This window comes from Gracilinanus agilis, chromosome 5 (genome assembly GCF_016433145.1).
Source record: "Gracilinanus agilis isolate LMUSP501 chromosome 5, AgileGrace, whole genome shotgun sequence".
Taxonomy (NCBI): domain Eukaryota; kingdom Metazoa; phylum Chordata; class Mammalia; order Didelphimorphia; family Didelphidae; genus Gracilinanus; species Gracilinanus agilis.
This window is the reverse complement of record NC_058134.1, coordinates 181,969,536-181,990,074: the sequence shown is the minus strand read 5'-3', so window position 1 is coordinate 181,990,074 and position 20,539 is coordinate 181,969,536. Positions and strand designations below refer to the sequence as shown.

The 20,539-nt window shown below is 37.4% G+C and overlaps 1 protein-coding gene across 1 annotated transcript in view; it reads right to left on the bottom strand.

Annotated features, from left to right (window-relative positions):
- Positions 1-5,361: 5,361 nt before the first annotated feature.
- ITPR2 (inositol 1,4,5-trisphosphate receptor type 2) overlaps positions 5,362-20,539 on the bottom strand; it is a 529,867-nt gene continuing 514,689 nt past the window's right edge. Inside the window, exons 55-56 of the mRNA XM_044679064.1 lie at positions 7,448-7,609; positions 5,362-5,557 (exon numbers count right to left, since the gene is read on the bottom strand). Of these exons, the coding sequence (XP_044534999.1) occupies positions 5,471-5,557; positions 7,448-7,609 (249 nt within the window). The 3' untranslated portion in view covers positions 5,362-5,470. The remainder of the gene's footprint in view (positions 5,558-7,447; positions 7,610-20,539) is intronic.

Genomic DNA, 20,539 nt, shown 5'->3' with positions numbered 1-20,539 from the left:
ATCCACTGTGCCACCTATGTGCCCAGTAGCATGTATGAGTGCTTAGAGCTAATTCAGATTGGGTAAACCCATATTAATTACATGCACAATACACGGGCATATATACAATAAACAGGCATCCAGAGAGGGATGTGGTAGCTAGATGGTTGTCAGCTGTCTGTGAACCAGAGAGCCTGGTACTTCCTCCACACTTAGGATAGTGTGATAGGGCATCCTAATGTCCAGGCTGAGTTTGTGACTTCCTTGCTGAATAGGCTCAGATCAATGGCTAGCCTGGCCAACAAAACCTAGTATAGTTAAGAAGCTGTGATACATACTGGAAGAATCCTCAAAAAGGTTATTCAGACCAATCCCTTCATTTTACAGATAAGGAGGTTGAGGCTCAGGGGAGTCAAAATGATTTGTCTGAAGTTGTACAGACAGTAAACAACAGAAGCAGGGATTTGAACTCAGGTCCTTTGACCCCCAAGCTAGTGTTCTTTCCATTTTACCATGCCAAAAACATAATCATTCCAAAAAATGTCTAAAGTGTGGAAAGCAACTAATTCAGAGAAAAATTGTGTTCCTTATGAGTGCTTTGGCCCTTCTCCAGAAACTTATTTGTACTTTTTCTATCCAACCTTAGGAAGTGGTCCGCTTTTTCTCAAATTGGAGCTGACCTAGTCTTTTGATCAGGATCTATTCCATTGGTTTTTAGGATATCAGTTCTTTCACCTCTTTGGCAGGGAGAACATGAAGGTGTAGAGAGGCCTGGATTCATGATTTCACGTGTAGGGAAATGTCCTACAAAGATGCATGTGGGCACCTGTTCTGCAATGCACTGAGTTGTCATTTAGCCAGGCTTATACAGCCAAGCACAATGTGTCAGAGAACTAGACATGGAAGGGGAAAAAAAGCTTTTTCTGACTCCAAAGCCTGTGTTCTCGGCTCTACCACTGCTGCCTCTTTCATTATCTTGTAGTAACTATTTCCTAAAGCATTTTTTCGATGGTTAAACATGGTTTGTGACATTCATTCTAGTCTGAGCAATTTTTATCTGCCTGTTGGTCTAATTACCTACTTACGTTCAAGTCAGCTAGTCATCCTGTAGTGACCACATAGTAACCATGCCTGCCTCTTTTACCTCCTGGTTGCTTCCCAGGAAGCACAAAGTCCACCCCCAACTACTCCCTCACACAATTATTCTATGCCCTAGGGATACAATGCCAGGCTCTCTCCGTGCTAAGGCAAGAACTGCAAACTAAGGAAGCAGTCCAGACTTTGATTAGTCAGCTGAGAACATGGCTAGAAGGAGATCAATTAGTTTTGACTTGAATCAACAATCTTTTACTAGAAACTGGAGTCTGACCACCAATTGAATAGATTTTGGTACTCATGGAAAATATCCTTCTCATAAATTCATCTAAAAACATGACAAACCTTGTTAAGCATGTAATTCATTTATTATAACATGATAGCCTCTCATACAACAAAAAACATTATCTCAGCTAAGAACATTTTAATTAAAAAATATAGTTATGTGAAGTTCTGAGGCTTTGAAATGGAGCATATGGAGGGACCAGGGGAATAGAACTTAAACAAAATGGCCAGATTGTTTATTGAACATTACATTCATCATTCTATGATTGAAAAAAAATCTAGCATGGGTTTTAATAGTCAAATATTATATTTTCTTCTAAGCCGTTAAGTTCAAAGATGCTTATTTTTATTTTATTCCATTTATGTTAATATGAAGCATATTACTAATGGACATACCAGTTGCATAAAGGTATGCTTACAAATGTAAAGCAGTTATTTCTACCACTTTTCATCATCACTCTTAAACTGACTTGGTCTATTTTATTTGTCTTAAAGGACCTAGACTTCTGTTAGCCACAGGAGGAGGAGGGAGGAAGTCATAGCAAGCAAAACTGAATATTATTTATGCATGCTCCAAGTGCTAGTCCCATTGATGGCAAGATCTCTTTTGGATGCTAAAAACTGAAACAAATACAGTGGGCAAGTGTTCCCAGATAGTGGGCGTTAATTCTAAGTGCTTAGGTGGCTTCCAAATAGCAATTGTCCACACAATCTTTTCCTGGAAAGGGAACTGACATAAAGCAGGAATGAGAGAAAATGTTTAACAATTGAAGAGCAGCCTAGATTAAATATTACATATCAATGCAAATAAATCATTTTATTTTTTCTTTCCATTAGAGCACTCAACCCTCAAGCCTAAGTTTTCCTTCTTTAATTAATTTGAAAATACTTTAACAGGCATTTTTCTAATACTGTTTATAACAATCATTGACTAGTGATAATCTTATAAAATTTAGATAGGATGTGACTTAAAGACAGTCAAGAGTAAGGAGCATTTAAATCAGATGCAAGAATTGTAGTACCTCAGAGCTTGAACAAGTGAAGCTCAATTTTGTCAGATTAAGAAGTACTTGTTTGGGAACCATATCAAGGTTGTTGACAGATTTAATTGATATACACACACACAAAAAATCTTGCCCATGCTACCAGTAGCCTCTCACTGTGGATGATTCCTTTTATTATTTTTTCCTGTGTGGATGTAGATTTTTTTCTTTTATTAGAATCAATGAGTTTTGAAACCATATCAACAGTGGTGTCAAATAGAAATGGATCCCACCAGCCCACCGCATATTGACTTAGAAAACCACAAATTAACATTATTTATGTTGTATTTTTATTTAACATTTCCCAATTACATTTTCATTCCCTTCAGGAATTTTGCAGGCCAAGTTTAGAACAGAAGTATGGTGGTCAGGTATGACATTTTCCAGAATTTGAAATTCAATTTCTAAATCTGATATCCACTAAAGTCCTATGTTGATATCTTATAGTAAGATGAGTCTGAGTCCTTTAAGACTATGCTAAGGGAGCACAAGGCCTTGGCAAGTCCTACCAAGATGACATAACTTTGAGTATGGGCCAACATTTAATTTTCTGCTATCAGAGGAAAAGCCTGGCTAAATTTGGTGAGGCTCATCACGAGAATGTTGGCCACCAAGTAACAATGATGACAGTGATAAAGATGAGCTCCAAAATCACTTAAGAGCTTAGCTTACTCCCCGTTCAGGAAACACCAAGAAATGAAGGATAGCCATTATCTGGAATGTGTTATTCAATCAAATGACCAGTAGGAGACAGTATGGTACAATGGGGAAAACATTGGCTTTGGAGTCATGATACCTTGGATCAAATTCCAGCCTGTAGAATTTTGGGCAAATCACTTAACCTCTTTAGTGTTAAGTTTCCTCATCTACAAAATGAAGGCATTGGATGAGAAAACCTCTAAGGTCTCTCCCATCTATGACTTTATGATCACAATGAGCTTATTTGTTAGTATACATACCTCATACAGACACTAAAGATGAATAAGGCATTGTATTCAGAATTTAAGATCAAATTGCATTTGGGAAACTGCAATGTTGATAATGATTCCTTTTCAATTTTGAAAGTCAATTTTGAAAATTTCATCAGTGTTCTTCTGCTGATGTTTTATGTCTGTGAAACATGGGATAGAATATTCTCCAAAGAATGGAAGTTATGGGTCATCAAAAGGGCAATGGAGAGATTCATGGTGGCCATGAATAGGATGCAGGGAAATATGAACAAAGTCTTGCGCAAAAAAAGCAAGATAAAAGATATCAAACGAATGTTGGGCTAGAAAAGGAAGTAAGCTGGTCATCTAGTAAGGGTAAGATACATCTGATGGATTGCCCACATGCTTCAATGATACCTAATATATGATATCCAGAAGTTTAGGAGGCCCTCCCTATATAATGGGTAATCTCCTTCATGGAAGATGTAGAAAAAGACCTGGACAAAGGTCACATAGGATGAGAAAGTGGGTTGCAATTTGCATAGTTGGAAAGGGGACTACATGTCAATGTGGTAGTTTATGAAGATAGTCTACATGGCATAGAAAAGTTGTGATTTGCTTTCGTAAAGGAGCTACCAATAGGATCATGAATCTTCTGAAGCACTGAAATATTCTATAATTGTGTGTGTGGGACCATAATCCCATAGGATCATCAAGCTCTCAGCTCAATAATATTGCTCTTGTTTTTCAAAAGGTTTAGAATCTGCATCAATACACCAAGTATGATATTTATAAGAATGACCTTGTAGAATGGAGGAGGGAGGAGGCAGATGAAAAAGAAATAGGGGTTTTCTTTTTCCACCTGCCTCTTCTAGCTGAATATTCTTTTACAATTTCATATGAAAAGCATTTTTCCTTTGGGAAGGAGTTAAACATCTTTGAAATATTTTTAAAACCTCTCATTGATAGCATTAAAATTTCAATTGACTGACATTTTATCTTTCATAAACTTTTCAGCCTCTCTTTTCAACTGCCAAAATAGTCTAAAAATGCTGATCTTTAAGAACTACATGCACAATTAAAATTGGGCCTACCATGTACTTATAAAATATGGTGCTACCATTCTAGGTCCCTCAAGACTTTCCATCATCTTTAGGTCTTTTTAGTTTTTAAAATCTCAATATGAATTTTAGTAACACATATAAATATATATTTTAAAAAAATCTTTCTATGGGGCATATTTTGGGTTTTTTCCCCCTAACTATCTTTTATAGTCTTAGCATATAAATAGCTGTGAAACATGTTTCAACAACAAAGTAGGTAGAAATATCCATTTGCAGCCACATTAATAGAGAACATCTGAATAGGAAAGAAAGAAAGGAAGGAAGGAAGGAAGGAAGGAAGGAAGGAAGGAAGGAAGGAAGAAAAAGGAAGGAAGGAAGGAAGAAATGAAAGAAAGAAAGAAAGAAAGAAAGAAAGAAAGAAAGAAAGAAAGAAAGAAAGAAAGAAAGATCAGTTTCCAGTTAGGTTGTCAGTGTAATGTGCATAAGCTCCAAAGGATTAAATTCCCACTGCTGTAAATCCATTGTGCTTCATGTTATAAATAAGAAAATTGCCTTGTGACAGCTAAAATTCAGTAGCATTAACAATTTTTGCAAGGCTCACTCTGTTTTTTCTACACTAGTAGAAATTAACCCATGGCAACATCACTCCCCATGTCCCCAACTTATTGACTCTAATTAACAAAGTATTGCGAATGCTCTACCACCAATGGCAGACATTTCGATACAGCCAGTGAGACAAACATGATTCCTATTAATTTCTGTCTGCCTTTTTCATCCTCACCCTGTTCCTCCTCAGTCATTCTCTTCCATCGAAGATGTTTCAGGTTGCTTGAAGAATGTGTAACATGTACCCCCAAAGTACTCTTTGTAGCTATTATATTTTCATTTGTGGTCTTTTCAACCATGAAAAACAGTTGTAAATTGTTCCCAGAGCAAAACCACTTAACATCTTGGCACTTGGTTGTTTTTAAGTTTGTAACAATAGGCACTGTTCACTCCCCTCGAGCTCAGTTCTTTATTCTGTAATCAAGCAGGGATGCTGATGAAAGGCTAGTCACGGCTTCCCCCCATGGTATCAGTGCAGTGGCATGTGATGATTCACATGGGGTGTGTTTGATCCAAGAAAGCCCAGTCTCTGCTTATTTTTCCTTTGTTCTGTCATCTGTAGTGGGAGGGGGGAGGGAGAAGGAGACAGAGGGAGAAAGAGATGGAGAGATAAGCTGATTTCCTGTACTATTAATGAGTCCTATTGAGCTATGATAGGCATGGTGGAATTTTTTTTTTAATATCCACGTATTGTTAGAAAAACATACATATGTCTATCCTTAAGGGATATGGCTCCCAGCATTCTAGCCTGCAGCCAGGAAACAGGAGATGGAGATTTCTTTAATAGGTAGCTGTGTGCGTCTCATGAAATTATAAGTGAAAATAATGGAGATGGGAGCCCAGGTGTCATTGCATCGGTTTAGGGCGCTCCCCGCATCAGTGTGGATCAGCACCTTCTCTGCAACCTGCAGCCTCAGAGCATTGCCCGGTGGCACCGAGAAGCTAAGAAGCTCTGAGAGTTGCCTGTCTCCCACACAATCCATGACAGATGCATAACCCAGTTCTTCCAGAATGTGAGGACAGCTCCTTCAGCCATGCCAACCCACCTCGCTGAAATAAAATATATTAACAATAATGATAACAGCTGTTATTAGGAATGTGGTACCAGGCAAGAAGGGACTGGCTTGCGTGAGGAGAACATAACCAATGGTGTTCTGCTTTCTTGGCTGATTTCAGCCAGAGAAAATATTATCCATCAATACTGAAGCAGGACCTGTATATTTAGAATTAACTTCCTCCAGTCTTTGAATGTAACTCCCTGAAAGGTAAAGAGTTCCATATTATTACAGAGCCTCAAGTAGCTCAATGTGACTGGAGCTGGACCCCAGATGTTGACATCCTCAGGATGTCATTCCATCCAGTCTCTCCAACCCCTCCCAGTGTCATTAATATGGCCCGAGGTTCCAACGCCTCCTACATCCTACAGGGGTGCCACCTCTTCTGGCATGGATCAGCCCTACCCCAGCAGTAAGAAATGCAGTTCTAGGTCTCCCCCAATATACTCCTTTCCCTTCCATTTCCATTTTGCCCTCTTAGGATCTTTCTTTGTGGTAACACAGTAGAAAGATCACTGGAATTAAAGCTAGGGAGCTTTGGGGAAGTCACTCCAACACTCTGGACCTCAAGCCTCTCGTCTGTAAAATAAGAGGGTTGGGCTAGATGATCCTACAGTCCTTTATAGCTCTTAATCTATCACCTTATTATCCTAGATCTTGTCTCAGATTCTTTCCATCTTCCGGTGCTCACAGAAGTAAAGTGTCTCAAAGAAACTACATCTTTTGGCACCTTCTTCCTTTCATATTCCCTGACACAAAGGCCCAGATGAAGGAGCGTTATGCATCCCTCTGCCATTTTTAGGCCATCCCACTTTGGTAGAATGCAGTGGCATCGACAGAGATGGCGACCACCTCTTTCTTCTCCTTTAAAATCCATTTACTTATCCAAACTCTTGTTGCTGACATTTATGGACCAGGTTACTCTTTCTCCTCTCCACTAAGTGAAATGCCTGGTTCATACTCTTTTCCTTTACCTCAGGGTACGGCTTCTCAGGTCTCTAACTATCACAGTTCTCATGACTTCCATCCCTAGTTTACCTCAGCTCTGCAGAGTACTGGTTATACCTTGGACTGCCCTCTCACCTCATCCTCATACGCCCACTGCTTGCCCTAGTTCAATCTAATTTCCCCCCAGGTACTCAAATTCCTAGTTAAGGCCTTGCATTGCTCTCCCCAAAAAAATCCCATGTGATCTTCAGATGGAGGGTTGGTCTTACTATTCAATATTCAAGATCTTGATCAGACCTTATTTTATTTTATCCATTGTATTTCAAGGAAGGAGGGGATCCCTTTTAATGAAGTTCTCTTTACAAGAGTCTCCTGGTCACCACTCAAATGGAGGGTAAGTCATTCAACTCCAGGCATGCTCTCCCCACTTTGTGGTCACTTACCTGTTCCTTGAGCTCAGCCAGCTGACCAGAGAGCTGTTTGACCAGACTCATGGTTGATTCTAATTTCTCTTGCAGATTTCTAATTTCATTTTGCTCACTGTCACTTTCATTGCTAACCAGAGACATGGCCCGCATCCGGGGAAACCAGTCCAAGTTCTTCTCCTAGAAACACACATTCAAAATCAAGCAAATAAGAACATGTCCGGAGTAGAGAGCAGGACATCTTAGAAACAAAAAATGAATGACGATTTCTATTCGTTGCAGTAGACATTAGGACTAAAGTTTGCTCATGGTGTCAAGGTGTAAAGTGCTTGGTCAGAAGTTGATCCTGTCACTGCAAGCTTGGCAGATTCTGGGATTAAGTAAAGCTCCCTGGGGGTGGTGGGGAGGAAGCAAGTGAAACATTCAGTACAGTGCCATGAACCCTGAGGCTCCCCATGAATCCTAATTGAAAGATGATGATGTAGGGTCTGGTCTGGAGGCTGAGAAAGGAGATCCAAGTATGTGTGGGTATAGTATGAGCTGTTTCCTGCCCCTGGCAATGGGAATAAAGGCAAGTGTGTAGGATGGGGGAAATAAAGGAGTAGCAACACAAATATCTCAACTTTAGCCAGCCACCCACCAGATTCCACCCCCACCCCCACCCACTTGAGTAGTTCTATCTCTGAGCTCAGCTGGGGGAAGAGAAAAGTGGCATGGTATGGCCTCAGGTTACTCAAACACTTGACTGCTTCATTTAGAAACATTTCATTGCAGCCAGGCAAGTTTCCAAGTTCAAACTTCCCTAGAAGAAAAGGAGATTTGGGGGAGTGAGGGCGTCTCATACTTTCTAAGGGATGGGTGAGGAGAAATGGGTCAGAAGTGACTCCTAACTCCTCCAGCCTCTTTCTGCTGGCTTCTCCTCATGGGAACTCTTCTATTTTGTTTGTGGAAACTGTTGGCTTCAAGGATGTTTTATCTATTGACTTAGCTTTCTCTCCTCCACAGAGCTCACTATGGTTAGATGTTTTAGATGTTATTTTTCTAGTGCTAGGAAATTCTGTGGCTATGGCCAATTGTCATTCATCTACAGGTGAGTCAGAGAAACTACAAGTCAGAGCTGGTCTCACAAAGGAAAGAGATAGAGCCTAGACCCATGATTGCATTGGGACAAGGAACCTCTAGGAGGAGAAATTCTCTCTGTGAGTTCAGATAGGCACCTTTACTGCACTTTAGTCTATAGTCCTGCCCAAAACCGATATGTGTAAGAGATGAGATCCTAACCCAGTTCTCTGGAGCCTTTAGGCCAGCTCTCTCTCCACCATGCCACATAGCCTCCCAGGCTTATATAAAGTCATGGCTAAATCCATAATGAAACTGAATGTGGCAAACTGCATCACATCCATACCTGAAGCTCAGACCATCTCAGCTATACTAGCATAGATCCTTTTCAGCCTGGCCATGAGACCACACAGTTCCTGAGACACTACCTAAATGCCTTCTGCTTCAACTCCGTACTTGACTTCATTTCTGTACCCTTTTCTGTACTTTTGGCCCCAGGATCAATCTTCTCCCTTCCTCCACATTCATAGTTCCAGATTATTTAGTATTATACTCCTTCCTCTAACATGGGACTTGGTATCTCAAATTCACAGCCTTTCACTGGCTGCCCAGTTCCCATCCCCATGCATGTTATTCTTACCCTCATTGTCTCTGTCTCATTGATTCTTTGACCTCCTTCTATAATAAGCTCAAATCCCAACTTTAGCATGGAACCTCTCTGCTCTCATTCACATCCCCCAGTGCCTTTCCTCTGAGATTACCTTTCATTTACCATATACGTCTGTGTTTATGCATGTGTGTGTGTGTGTGTGTGTGTGTGAGAGAGAGAGAGAGAGAGAGAGAGAGAGAGAGAGAGAGAGAGAGAGAGAGCAAGAGAGAAGGGAATAAGCAATTAACAATGTAGTGCTATGAGATGTTGAAGGAGAAAAAAGTTTGAAAAAAAGCTTCTCTGAATAGTGGTGTAAGAAATGAATTAGGGAGGAAGATCCAAGTGATACAAGATAATGCGTATTCATAGTAGACCCATTTAGCATGGTTGCCAGATCCTTATATGGCATACTTTCCTGGATCCATAAAACTATAAAGAAAATTGATAACTCACCAGAGAAAATATCAGACTCATCAGAGGTAAACCAAAATGGAAACCAATTATAATGATATTTGTATTTCTTTTGTGCACAGGAGTTAGTATTTGATGATGGATGTTTGTTTCATCTGTAGGTTTGGTTGCTTTTCAATGACATGTCGAATTTGAAAGTATCACCTTGCCACCTAAAATTCCCTTTCCCCTTAAATTCTTTATTTTCCTTAATAATACAGCTTACTGGGGAATAGGGGGAAGTTAGGTTACTCAGTGGATTGAGAACCAGGCCCAGAGATGGGAGGTCCTGGGTTCAAATGTGGTCTAAGATGCTTCCTAGCTATGTGACTCTGGGCAAGTCACTTAACCCCCATTGCCTAGCCTTTACTATCTTTACTACTTACACAGTATTGGTTCCAAGACAGAAGGAGAAGGTTAAAAAAATATTAATACAACTAACTTCCTAATGACTTAATCGAAACTTTGGAGTTATTGACTTCCTTTTGCCTTACATCCATTCAATTGTCTCTGCAGTATTACTTCCATTTTTCATCTTTGCTTTACTTCCACTGAAACCATATTTGCTCAGGCTATTATTCCCTACTACCTAGACAACTGATACAGCTGGACTTCCTGTTTCTAGTTTGTTTCTTATCCATCTCATCCCTCAGAAATTCTCACTTCTTCCATGTCCAAAACACCACCATGCTTCCATTTCCCAGTTGATCTCATTGACATTTTCCTCAATTTCTTATCCCCTCTCACAATACTTATCTAATCATTTGCCAGTTTTTGCTCTTTGCTATCTCCATATCTCTCAGATTCAACTTCTTTTATTTACATACCAAAATTAAAATTTTAGGGCCTTATCTCTTGCATTGTATGAACAGAAAAATCAGTATGCCTTCTATTATTTTTTATTTAAATTTATTTGTTACATAGTGCCTTCTATTATTATGATTCTTTTTCAGAAGAACACATGAATTGCTTTGAACTCAATCTGAGAAACAAAATGGAAGAGAAAGAAATTTTACTTAAGCTTTTGCTATGGAAATCGAAAGACTTAACACTGATCTAAAGAGCTCTATTGGCCATACCACATTGACTTTTATATCATTTTGTTCTCTGGTTTCTCAGTGTACACATGTGTAGCATGAGTCACATGATTATTAATATTGAAGTGCTTCTTTTGGTTAGTATAAGCTCATTTCCTCATATTTCATGGAGAATGAAGATTTTTGACCATAGGATGATGTGAAGGGAAGTTTCAGAAAATTAACCATTTTTTAAGGTCATAACATTGATTCCTAATAACACTCCATTCACAATAGTGAATGGAGCTTCCAAGTTCTTTAAATGCAAAAGCCAAAGATATCTTAGGAACAAGACTACCTAGTTATGTCTATATAAAATCCCTTGAAGGAGCAAAGAACAGTCATGAATATATCTCTCTTTAAAAGAAGAAATTCAATGTCATTCATATGGCTGGCCCTTGAAGGAAAACTGGTTAGTTGTTGTCCTTCATGCTTGAAGAGGACAAAAATGACATCACTGGTGATATCTTTTGACTCATGCATACATTGGATTTAAGTGAGGCAGAGTTGCACAGTCATCAGCCTCATTCTCTCTCCTAGAAGCATTGAAGACCAGTGGCAAGACAAAAGTTAAGACAACTAGTGATGTCTTGGGATGCAGTGGATGACCTTGGCTTTATCAATGTCTGTCGAAAATTCTAAATGCTCCACTGCACCTAATTCAACCACCTTCTTCATGACTTGGCAGAACAAATTGTTCTCATCCATTCTTTCTACCAGGAAGAGTCTTCACATGGCTGAATTAGACATCCCCCTAACTCACTAACAAGTCTGTTGGATACCCTCAACCTGGTTTATCCCAGTTGCCAAAATGGTTTTTACCAGGGTGTGGCTGCTTGGAGCTACAGGTGAGAATTGGGTGGCAAGTGAACACCAAAAAAGGAAAGCAGTCCTGAAATGGGTTTGGCAAACCCTCATACCAGTGGTCCTGGTCGTCCCTGAAAAACCTGGTATTATCTTTGAAGGAAAATTAGGAACAATGAGAAAAGTTGCAGAGAGAACAGTTTGGGCTTGGTATGAGGGGAAAGCTCCTAACAATTAAAGAGTTTTCCAAAAGTAGAATGGGTTGTTTTGGGAGATGATGTATTCCACATTACAGTGAGCAAAAGTTAAATGACTATTTTTCCAATATGCTATGGGAGGAATTTTTTTTTCAGCTATAGATAGGACTAAGTGGTTTTGAGAGCTTCCTGGTAACTCTGAAATTCTGTGATGTCATTCTGTATTTATTCAACTATAGATTGATTAAAATCTATTTTAATTTAATAATAAAATTACTTTACTAGGACTAGCCCTTAATTGATTTTCATATATGTGACTATGGGTTTTACGTATCATTTAGGGAAAGCAGCAGGAATTATGAAGTCTTAAGAGCACCATTGAGATTTAGAGCTGGAAAAATTTGGGGGAAGAAAAAATTCACTACCTTCTAATTTTGTAATGTCAATGCTTAATAGCAGACCTTCTTCAAAAAAGACTAATATTAAAATATATGGAAGCATTCCACCTCCTAAGTAAGGCTTTCCTCACTTTCTTTTCAATAAACTTTTACTTATAAAACTTTGAGCCTTTAGTTCTCACTTCTCATTGTCCTTCCTGAGGTTTGTTTTGCCATTCTTATTGGTTAAGCTGACAAAATCACATGGTAGTTCAATTTTCATTTTAAATTTTATTTCCTTTTTCCCACTGTTTTGAACATTGGATTCTAATAGCACAAATTACAATTAGTAGGTTTTGTTCTGAGAGAGGAAATATTATGATCATCACTATTATGGGGTAACATTTTATACACATCCACAATATGCTTTAAAATAACATTTAGAATGAGTGAAAGATACAGTTTCTGCCATGATGGTGATTTTATACTAAGCAAATTATTAGGAAAAGGAAAGATATATGGGTAAACAGGTCTGTTTGATTAGTTTTATGTAAAGGCAGGAGGAAAGTGATGCCTTCCTGCATATATGAATCACAGCTTCATTAGGTGAAATTCATTGTAGGCTTTTCATTGTTACATTAATTTTAGAGTTTGTGACAATAATTTAGCAAGTTAAAGTAGCTAGAGAGGTAAAAAAACCACACCAATATCAGAGTTAAAAGTATGGTGCCAAATATCCTACAATATCAACAAATATTAACTGAGATTGAGTGACAACAACAGGAACCATATTTTACTCAGTTAGGTTCTTTTTAGGTTGTTCAGATCCAAGACCCACTTTTTATTTTTTTATTTTTTTAAACCCTTAACTTCTGTGTATTGGCTCCTAGGTGGAAGAGTGGTAAGGGTGGGCAATGGGGGTCAAGTGACTTGCCCAGGGTCACACAGCTGGGAAGTATTTGAGGCCGGATTTGAACCTAGGACCTCCTGTCTCTAGGCCCGATTCTCAATCCACTGGGCTACCCAGCTGCCCCCAAGACCACTTTTTTAGATAAAAATTATAAAGGATAAAAGATGGAAATTACAGAAGAAAAAAATCTGATTATATCCTTTAAAAATTAAATTTGTATTCAATCATCACAAGATATTAAAATTACTGGAAAAGTTTTGAAAGTGTGGGGCAGTCAATCTTATTGGCTTTTATTTTTTTATATCACCTGAGCTCTGCCTGTGCCTTTCTCTCTCTCTCCCACAGCAACATCCCATCTAACAAATAATATTTTAAAGACAAAAAAGGTAGAGAAAAAGAAGGGGGGAAAATCAAAACCAGACACTGGACTGAAAAACTCCCAGTATCAATACAGTGCATAACATATGTGGTCTTTCCACCTCAGAAAAGAGGCAGGGTTTCTCCTTATATCTCTTGTTTTGAGCTATGCTTATTATTTTTTTGTAATATTGCAACATTCACTTTTGATTTTCTTGTGGGTTTTCTTTCCATTTATATTGCCATGTTCATTGTTGTATATTGTTTTGTCTCTACTTACTTCACTCTGTATTAGTCCACACAGATCTTTCAATGCTTTTTTTACATCATTTCTTACAACAGTGATATTGCCTTGCATTCACGTGTAACATAATTTGTTTATCCATTCCCCAGTCAGTGGACATGTCCTTTCTAATTTGTTGCTACACAAAAAGTGCTGCTACAAGTATTTTGTTGTATGTCTTCTTACCAATGGCTTCCTTGGGGCTATGGGCAATGAATTTTAGAAAATAGTCAGTAGTTTTTTGCTGTAGTGGTACCTGGATATTATGGAGTCATTACACCATTCCAAAACACTTCAGTGACTCTCCATTAACTATCAAAGCCCAAAATCTTTAGCATGGTTTTCAAAGCCCCCTTCCTACCCTAGGTTTGACTCACATCTACCTTTTCAGCATTATTGCTTACTACCTTCCTTCACACGCTGTATGGTATGATAAAACTGCAGAATTTTTTATACCTCAAACACATCCTATACTTTTCCAGATCCATGACTTTAACTTCATTGCCTACTATATTCCTTAAATGAGTTAATCCTCTCTCTTTTATCTGTTCTCTTCCAACTCCATCTATTTTTTAAGGCCCAGCTCAAATGTTATGTCTTTATAAAGGTTTTTCCTGAGTATCCTAGCAAAGCATGACCTCTTCTTACTATGATGTCTTACAGAACCTTTCTCATACCTCTTCTGTGTACATGTATTCTGTGTTGTACACAGTTGTTTGTGTAAATGTCTTATTTTTTCTGGTGGAGTGTAAACTTCTTGAAGGCAGAGACCATATCGTTTTATTTATGTTTGTGTTCTATTTCCATCTTTATATGTAGTATGTGTTTAATATTTGTTGGACAATATACTTTAGGGCTCAAAATTTTATTTCAGGGCAATTGTTAAGTATAGCTATTTCTTGCTTTGCTTTGTCTATGCAAAAGCTCTGTATGAATTGAACTCTTGTGGGTTTTTTATGTATAATTACTTTTGAAAGGAAACCTATAAATACTTCTAAGAAGGTAAAGCTTAAGTATTCATGATGGAAAATATTCAAAAGTTTATTGACTGGGAAATGATCAAACAAATCGTGGCACTTGGAATGTATTGGCATGTTACTATACCATAAGAAATCATGAACAAGTGAGAGAACCATGAAAAATTTTATGGATGGATGTAGAGCAAGGTAAACAAAACTAGGAAATAATATACACTATGTTTGGAACAATGTAAATAGAATCAAAAAGTAAAATGGAATTCTATGTAATTATAATAACCATGATGGATGGCCCTAGAGAAGACTGACCACCTTTTTCTTTTAATTATTTGTATGGCATAATATATATGCCATCACAGTCAGTTGATGTGTTGGTTATTCTTTTCTGACCTGCTTTTTCTTCCTTTTCTTTTAAAATCTTTGTTACTGGGAATGGCTTGCTGGGTAAGGGAGAGGGAGATGAATTCATCATGAAAGTGATGGAAAAAACAAAATACATTCATAGACTACATGAGTAGTCAGCTGATTGCTTATTAAGGAAACCTGAATGCATATTTTGTGTTTATTTTAAATAGAGGAATACTTGTGCATCTTATATAAAACACAATGAGTAGTAGTTGAAAGGGGAGGCAATATGGTATAAAAGAAACATCACTAGATCACCAGACTCATGGTCGGTAGACCTAGATTTGAATTAATTCTGACACTTATTATTTATATGGCCTTAAGTAACATGGCTACTCCTGGCCTCAATCCTCAGCTGTAGAATAAGAAGATTGTAGAAGATTTCTAAGGTCTTTTACAGATTTGATAATATATTAATCTAAGTCTACATACCACTGACATATATCTGAGTAGAGGATTGCTCATATTTATAATGCCAGAAACTTCTAATCAGAAGAAACATTTTCCTGAGTTCAAATCTGGCCTCAGTCACTAGCTGTGTGGCCCTGGGTAAGTCATTTAACCCTATTTGCTTTAGTTTCCTCATCTGTAATATTAGCTGAAAAAGGAAGTGGCAAACCACTCTAATATCTTTGCCAAGAAAACCCCAAATGGGGTCAGGAACAGTCAGAACAGGATAAGGAAGATTTATCTAGAAAGCAGGTCAAATAAAAATGAGAGGCAAACTCAGTATCACTCAACAGTGTAATATTGCTTCTAATATATGTCCTTTCTTTACATCCATACAAATATAGTGTATAAAGCACTCAACAATGGAATATATAGCCTGAAACCTAATAGGGGGATGCATACATGAGCCAAAGGTTATGAGATACATAATTGAAGTCACACAATCCCGCTACTCTTGTTGGACTTACTGTATTCAAACAGATGCATAAGGACCCTCTGTTAGAGATGTCATCCAATGAATTTCTGCTTTGGGTTAAGAGCTGAATTAGATGGTGTCCAGGGTCCCTTCCACCTTTCTAGTTCTAAGATTCTATTTTTGCCTAACTAATACAAAATTACCTAAGTTTTCTGACATGTGGCGGGGATGGGTCGCAGGGGTTTGCCCTAGAGTCAAATCTGTCTGGAAATCTCTAGGTAACTCTGCCCCAAGCAACCTTAAAAATGGAATTTTAGTGATTCAAATTGCACTGTGCTTCAGATGACACAATGCAATAACCATTTTGTGATTTAATCATACACAATAATTTTTCCCAGTGCAGATTCAGCTAATCCACAATTTGATAAAAATTCATCCTAAACTACAAACGAAAATAGCTTTTCCACAAATCCGGTTTGACACTTTAATATCAAGATCATGTATGATACCCAATCTCCATTGTATACAAATATAAGGAAGGGAGTTAGGAATTTGAATGCATCCATGTACACCTAAATGCATAACTCAAGGAAAATAAAAAATTGATAGCAATTACAGATAAATATTTATGTAGAAAAAACACTAAAATACTGTCTATGTTAGAATGATAAATCAATATCTTTGCAGCTAGTAACCACCAGAAATCTTTTTAACCACAAGACCAAGATTGGAACTGAAAGACTTACTTAAAGCCCGTGTAAGTAACTGCATTTGTTGTCCTGTTGCTATTTGAACTCAATTATTTTTGAAGGTTAGAGGGTAAGATTTGCTTTGCATAGTGTAATAGAGAATTAGAAAAATTTGCTAAAATACTCTGAATTTATTTTTTAAAGAATGCGATTTTTAATTAGAGAAAAACACATTAATACTATTATTAATAACCACTAACCCTTAAAAATTCCTATACTGGCTAAGTAAAGATAGACATTTTAAAGTTTCCATTACACAATTTTAGGTTTTGTGATATGTTGTACTTTTAGTTTGTCACCTCACTGATTAATGGTTTCTTTTTAGCTCATAGGATTTTCTGGCATTTATATAATAATATAATACGACATAATATGATATGTATATAATTATATTTTATCCATTGTCTAACTATTTCTAATTCTTCACTTTTCTCAAAATTACTGAGCAGGGGGCAGCTGGGTAGCTCAGTGGATTGAGAGCCTGACCTGAGACACTTCCCAGCTGTGTGACCCTGGGCAAGTCACTTGACCCCCATTGCCTACCCTTACCACTCTTCTGCCTTGGAGCCAATACACAGTATTGACTCCAAGACGGAAGGTGAGGGTTTTAAAAAAAAAAATTACTGCTGAGCAAAGGGAAGATAACATGGATGATCCAAACAGTGACATCTTATTGATTATACCATTATTCAGGGGACACTGACAAATTTGATGACTGTAGTTGTGTGAAGTGTTGAGTATTAGATTAACTATCACCTAATACTGTCCAAATCAGTGATGTAATCAATATCCAATTAGGCATTCAAATCACCTCATTGGAGAATAAAAATATAAACAAGGAACATGGTTATACTATTTTTTTCACAAAGGTAGATTAGAGAATCCTCAAAGTAATAGCAGAGTGAGTCATCAATGAGTGAATCTTTGGAATATTGGCTACTATGGAATTAAGAAGCTTATGGTGTGGGTTTAACACAATAGCTGTGTTCAAGTATTTGTCACAGGGAAGAGGGATAGGAGTTTTTCTGCTTGGTCTCAGAGTAACGGGTAGAAGTTGCAGAGAGGCAAATTTAGGTTTGATTAAGGAGAAACTGCCTAATGGAAGGGGTGCCTTAGAAGATGGGATGCCTTGGAAAATAGTGGATTCCATCCCCAACCTGCCATTAGAGGTTTTCAAGCAAAAGGTGGATGATCACTTCTGTCTGGAATGTTGAGAAGTCTTTTTTCAAGATATTGTTTGAACTAGTAGCCATGGGGATCCTTTTAAACTGTGAAGTTTTGTGATTCTATGAAAATGTCACCATAAGGCCTTGGAATAGAAATATCTCAGACATGTAGTCAATAGCTGCTACCTCCATTTGCTCAAAACTTTCCCCTGCTAATCCCTTGGTTTCTGATCTCGCCACTGTAAAGATACTATGCTGTTGAATTCTTTACATCTTTAAGTCTTTGGGGAAATTAAACTAAATATGTTCTGAATGGCTTCAAAAATCCTAAAAATAATTATCAAGTAGCTGCTGTATGGACAATTTAGGTCCAAGAACACTTTTTTTAGGAAGGCATGCAAAAATCTGAATGGCTTTGCAGATCCATTGCAGAATGGTATATTAATTTTCTAAAGGTAGTAGGAATTGAACTGGGCTTGATTAAATTAAATAAATGCCTATTGACTAAATGTGTACCATGTCTAAAAAACACTGTATTAGATGTTAGTAGGAGGTAAAAAATATTAAATAATACATCTAAGAGGCATATGCAACAAATACAAATAACTACAACAGAAAATAGAACATAAGTGTGTATCAAAAGTATCTAAAATCGCTATTCAGCATTTACAGCTGAAAAGCCTTCCAGCTTCTGAAACAGTTTCCTCAGCCTATGAACCACCCTGAACAGTTGTCAAGATAAGGATTAATGATGACGTATTCTTGGAATAGAATAACCCAAGCAGCTATGCTTGGTGAAACATAACCCTAGTGGGCAGATACCCAAGCAGCTGCAGAAGGAACAGTGGAAATGGGACAACTTCAGGAAGAGTGAGCTGGAGAAACTTTAAAGGGACATTGAAACTTCAAGTGATATGACAAGGCTTTGAAGTGCTGTGAATATGATGGCAGAAGGAATGACAGACTGGTGATCAGCAAGAAGAAAGTGGGGGGTTCTTTTTGAAAGAAACATTTCTAGGTAATCATAATTTGATGAGGTTAAATTACAAACCTCACTTGGCTCTGCAAATAGCAAATATAGTCACAAACCAGTCTTTATATGTAGTGTAGAACGAACTGCTGATGGTGTAGAATTTGTTTTCATTTGTGTACCCATTTTTATATCACTCAGTAATGCTTCACTTTTCATTTAATGGCAAGCCATTAAAATTTAAGGACTCATATTTCATCACAGAAATAGAAACCATTCTTAAGGATAAAACACAGTGTAAAAATCCAGACACAAGGTGGAGCCTTCCAGCTAGAACTCCACCAAGAGCTATGATTGGTTGATATAAAAAGCAGCTTAGTGTTTTCACCTCCACTAAAGTCCTCCACTAGTCCAGTCTTATTCCACTGTGACATGGGCATGAAAGCCAATGGAGCACAAACTCTGGTAAACCTAACCAAATTGCAAAGTCTGCTAATATGAGGCAGTTAGGTAGTACAATGGATAGAGCCTAAAGGAAGGATGTTGATGGTGCTGAAGAGAACTATATTGTTTATTGTGGCATTTTTAAAAGCAGAGAGGACTTATTAAGGCAGAAGGTTGGTAGTATTCTGTCTTTTCCAAGGAAAGACTTTTCATAATATTAATGCCAAACACTAGAAGAAGACATAGAAGAACTACACACAGAACCAGGGGTCTTTAGTTCAAATTCTAGTTCTACCTTTCCCTAATTGATAATAATCAAAACATATGAATAGGCATTTTTCAGAAAAACAAATCCAGCAAGTCAAGAGACTTATGCAGAAATGCTCTTAATCAGTAATTATGAAAAATGCAAATTAAAACAACTCTGGGGTAACACCTCACACCCATCAGATTGGTAAAAGTGACAAAAAGAGAAAATGACAAATGCTAGAGGGACTGCCAGAAAATAGGTGTATTAACTCATTGTTGTTAGAACTCTAAACTGATCCAACCATTTTGGAAAGCAATTTGGAACTATTCCTCCAAAACTATTAAACTATAACTTTTGAACCAGAGACACTGTTACTAGACCTATACCCAAAAAAGGATTAAAGAAAAAGAAAATAGATCCATATGTACAAATATACACATATATATCAGCTCTTTTCATGTAGGCAAAGAATTGGAAACTGAGGAATGGCTGAACAAGTATGGTCATTATTAACTGTTATTTTGCTGTAAGAAATTATGAAAAGAGATGATGGAATGAGAAATTTGGGAAGATTTGTATGGACTGAAGAAAAGTGAAGTGAGCAGAGCCAGAAGAAAAACTTCTATAACAACACTATTTTAAAGAAAAACAACTTTGAAAGAATTAGAAGTTCTGATTAGCACAGTTGACAAAACAAAATTCAAAAGGTTTTATGATAAGACATACTAACTACCTCAAGATGAAAAGGTGAGGGACTCAGAGTACAAACTAAAGCATATTGTTTTGGACATAGCCTACGTGCAAATTTCTTTTGCTTGATTATCCATATTGGTAATGGATTTTGTTTTTCTTGCTTTCTCAATGGGTGACAGAGGGAAGGAGGAGGAAGGGAATTCAGAACTGAAAATAAAATAAAATTTATTTATAAAAAGGGGAAGTAGACTAATCCTGGATCTACCCATTTTGTGACTGTGAGCAAATCAATTCATTTCTTGAGGAAGTTTCTTCATCTATAAAATGAAGGGGTTAGGCAAGAGACCCTCTAAGGTCCTTTCTAAATCTAAAGACCTTTGATGCTATAATAAAACTATAAGAATTCTATTTCATTAAACTAAAAACTAG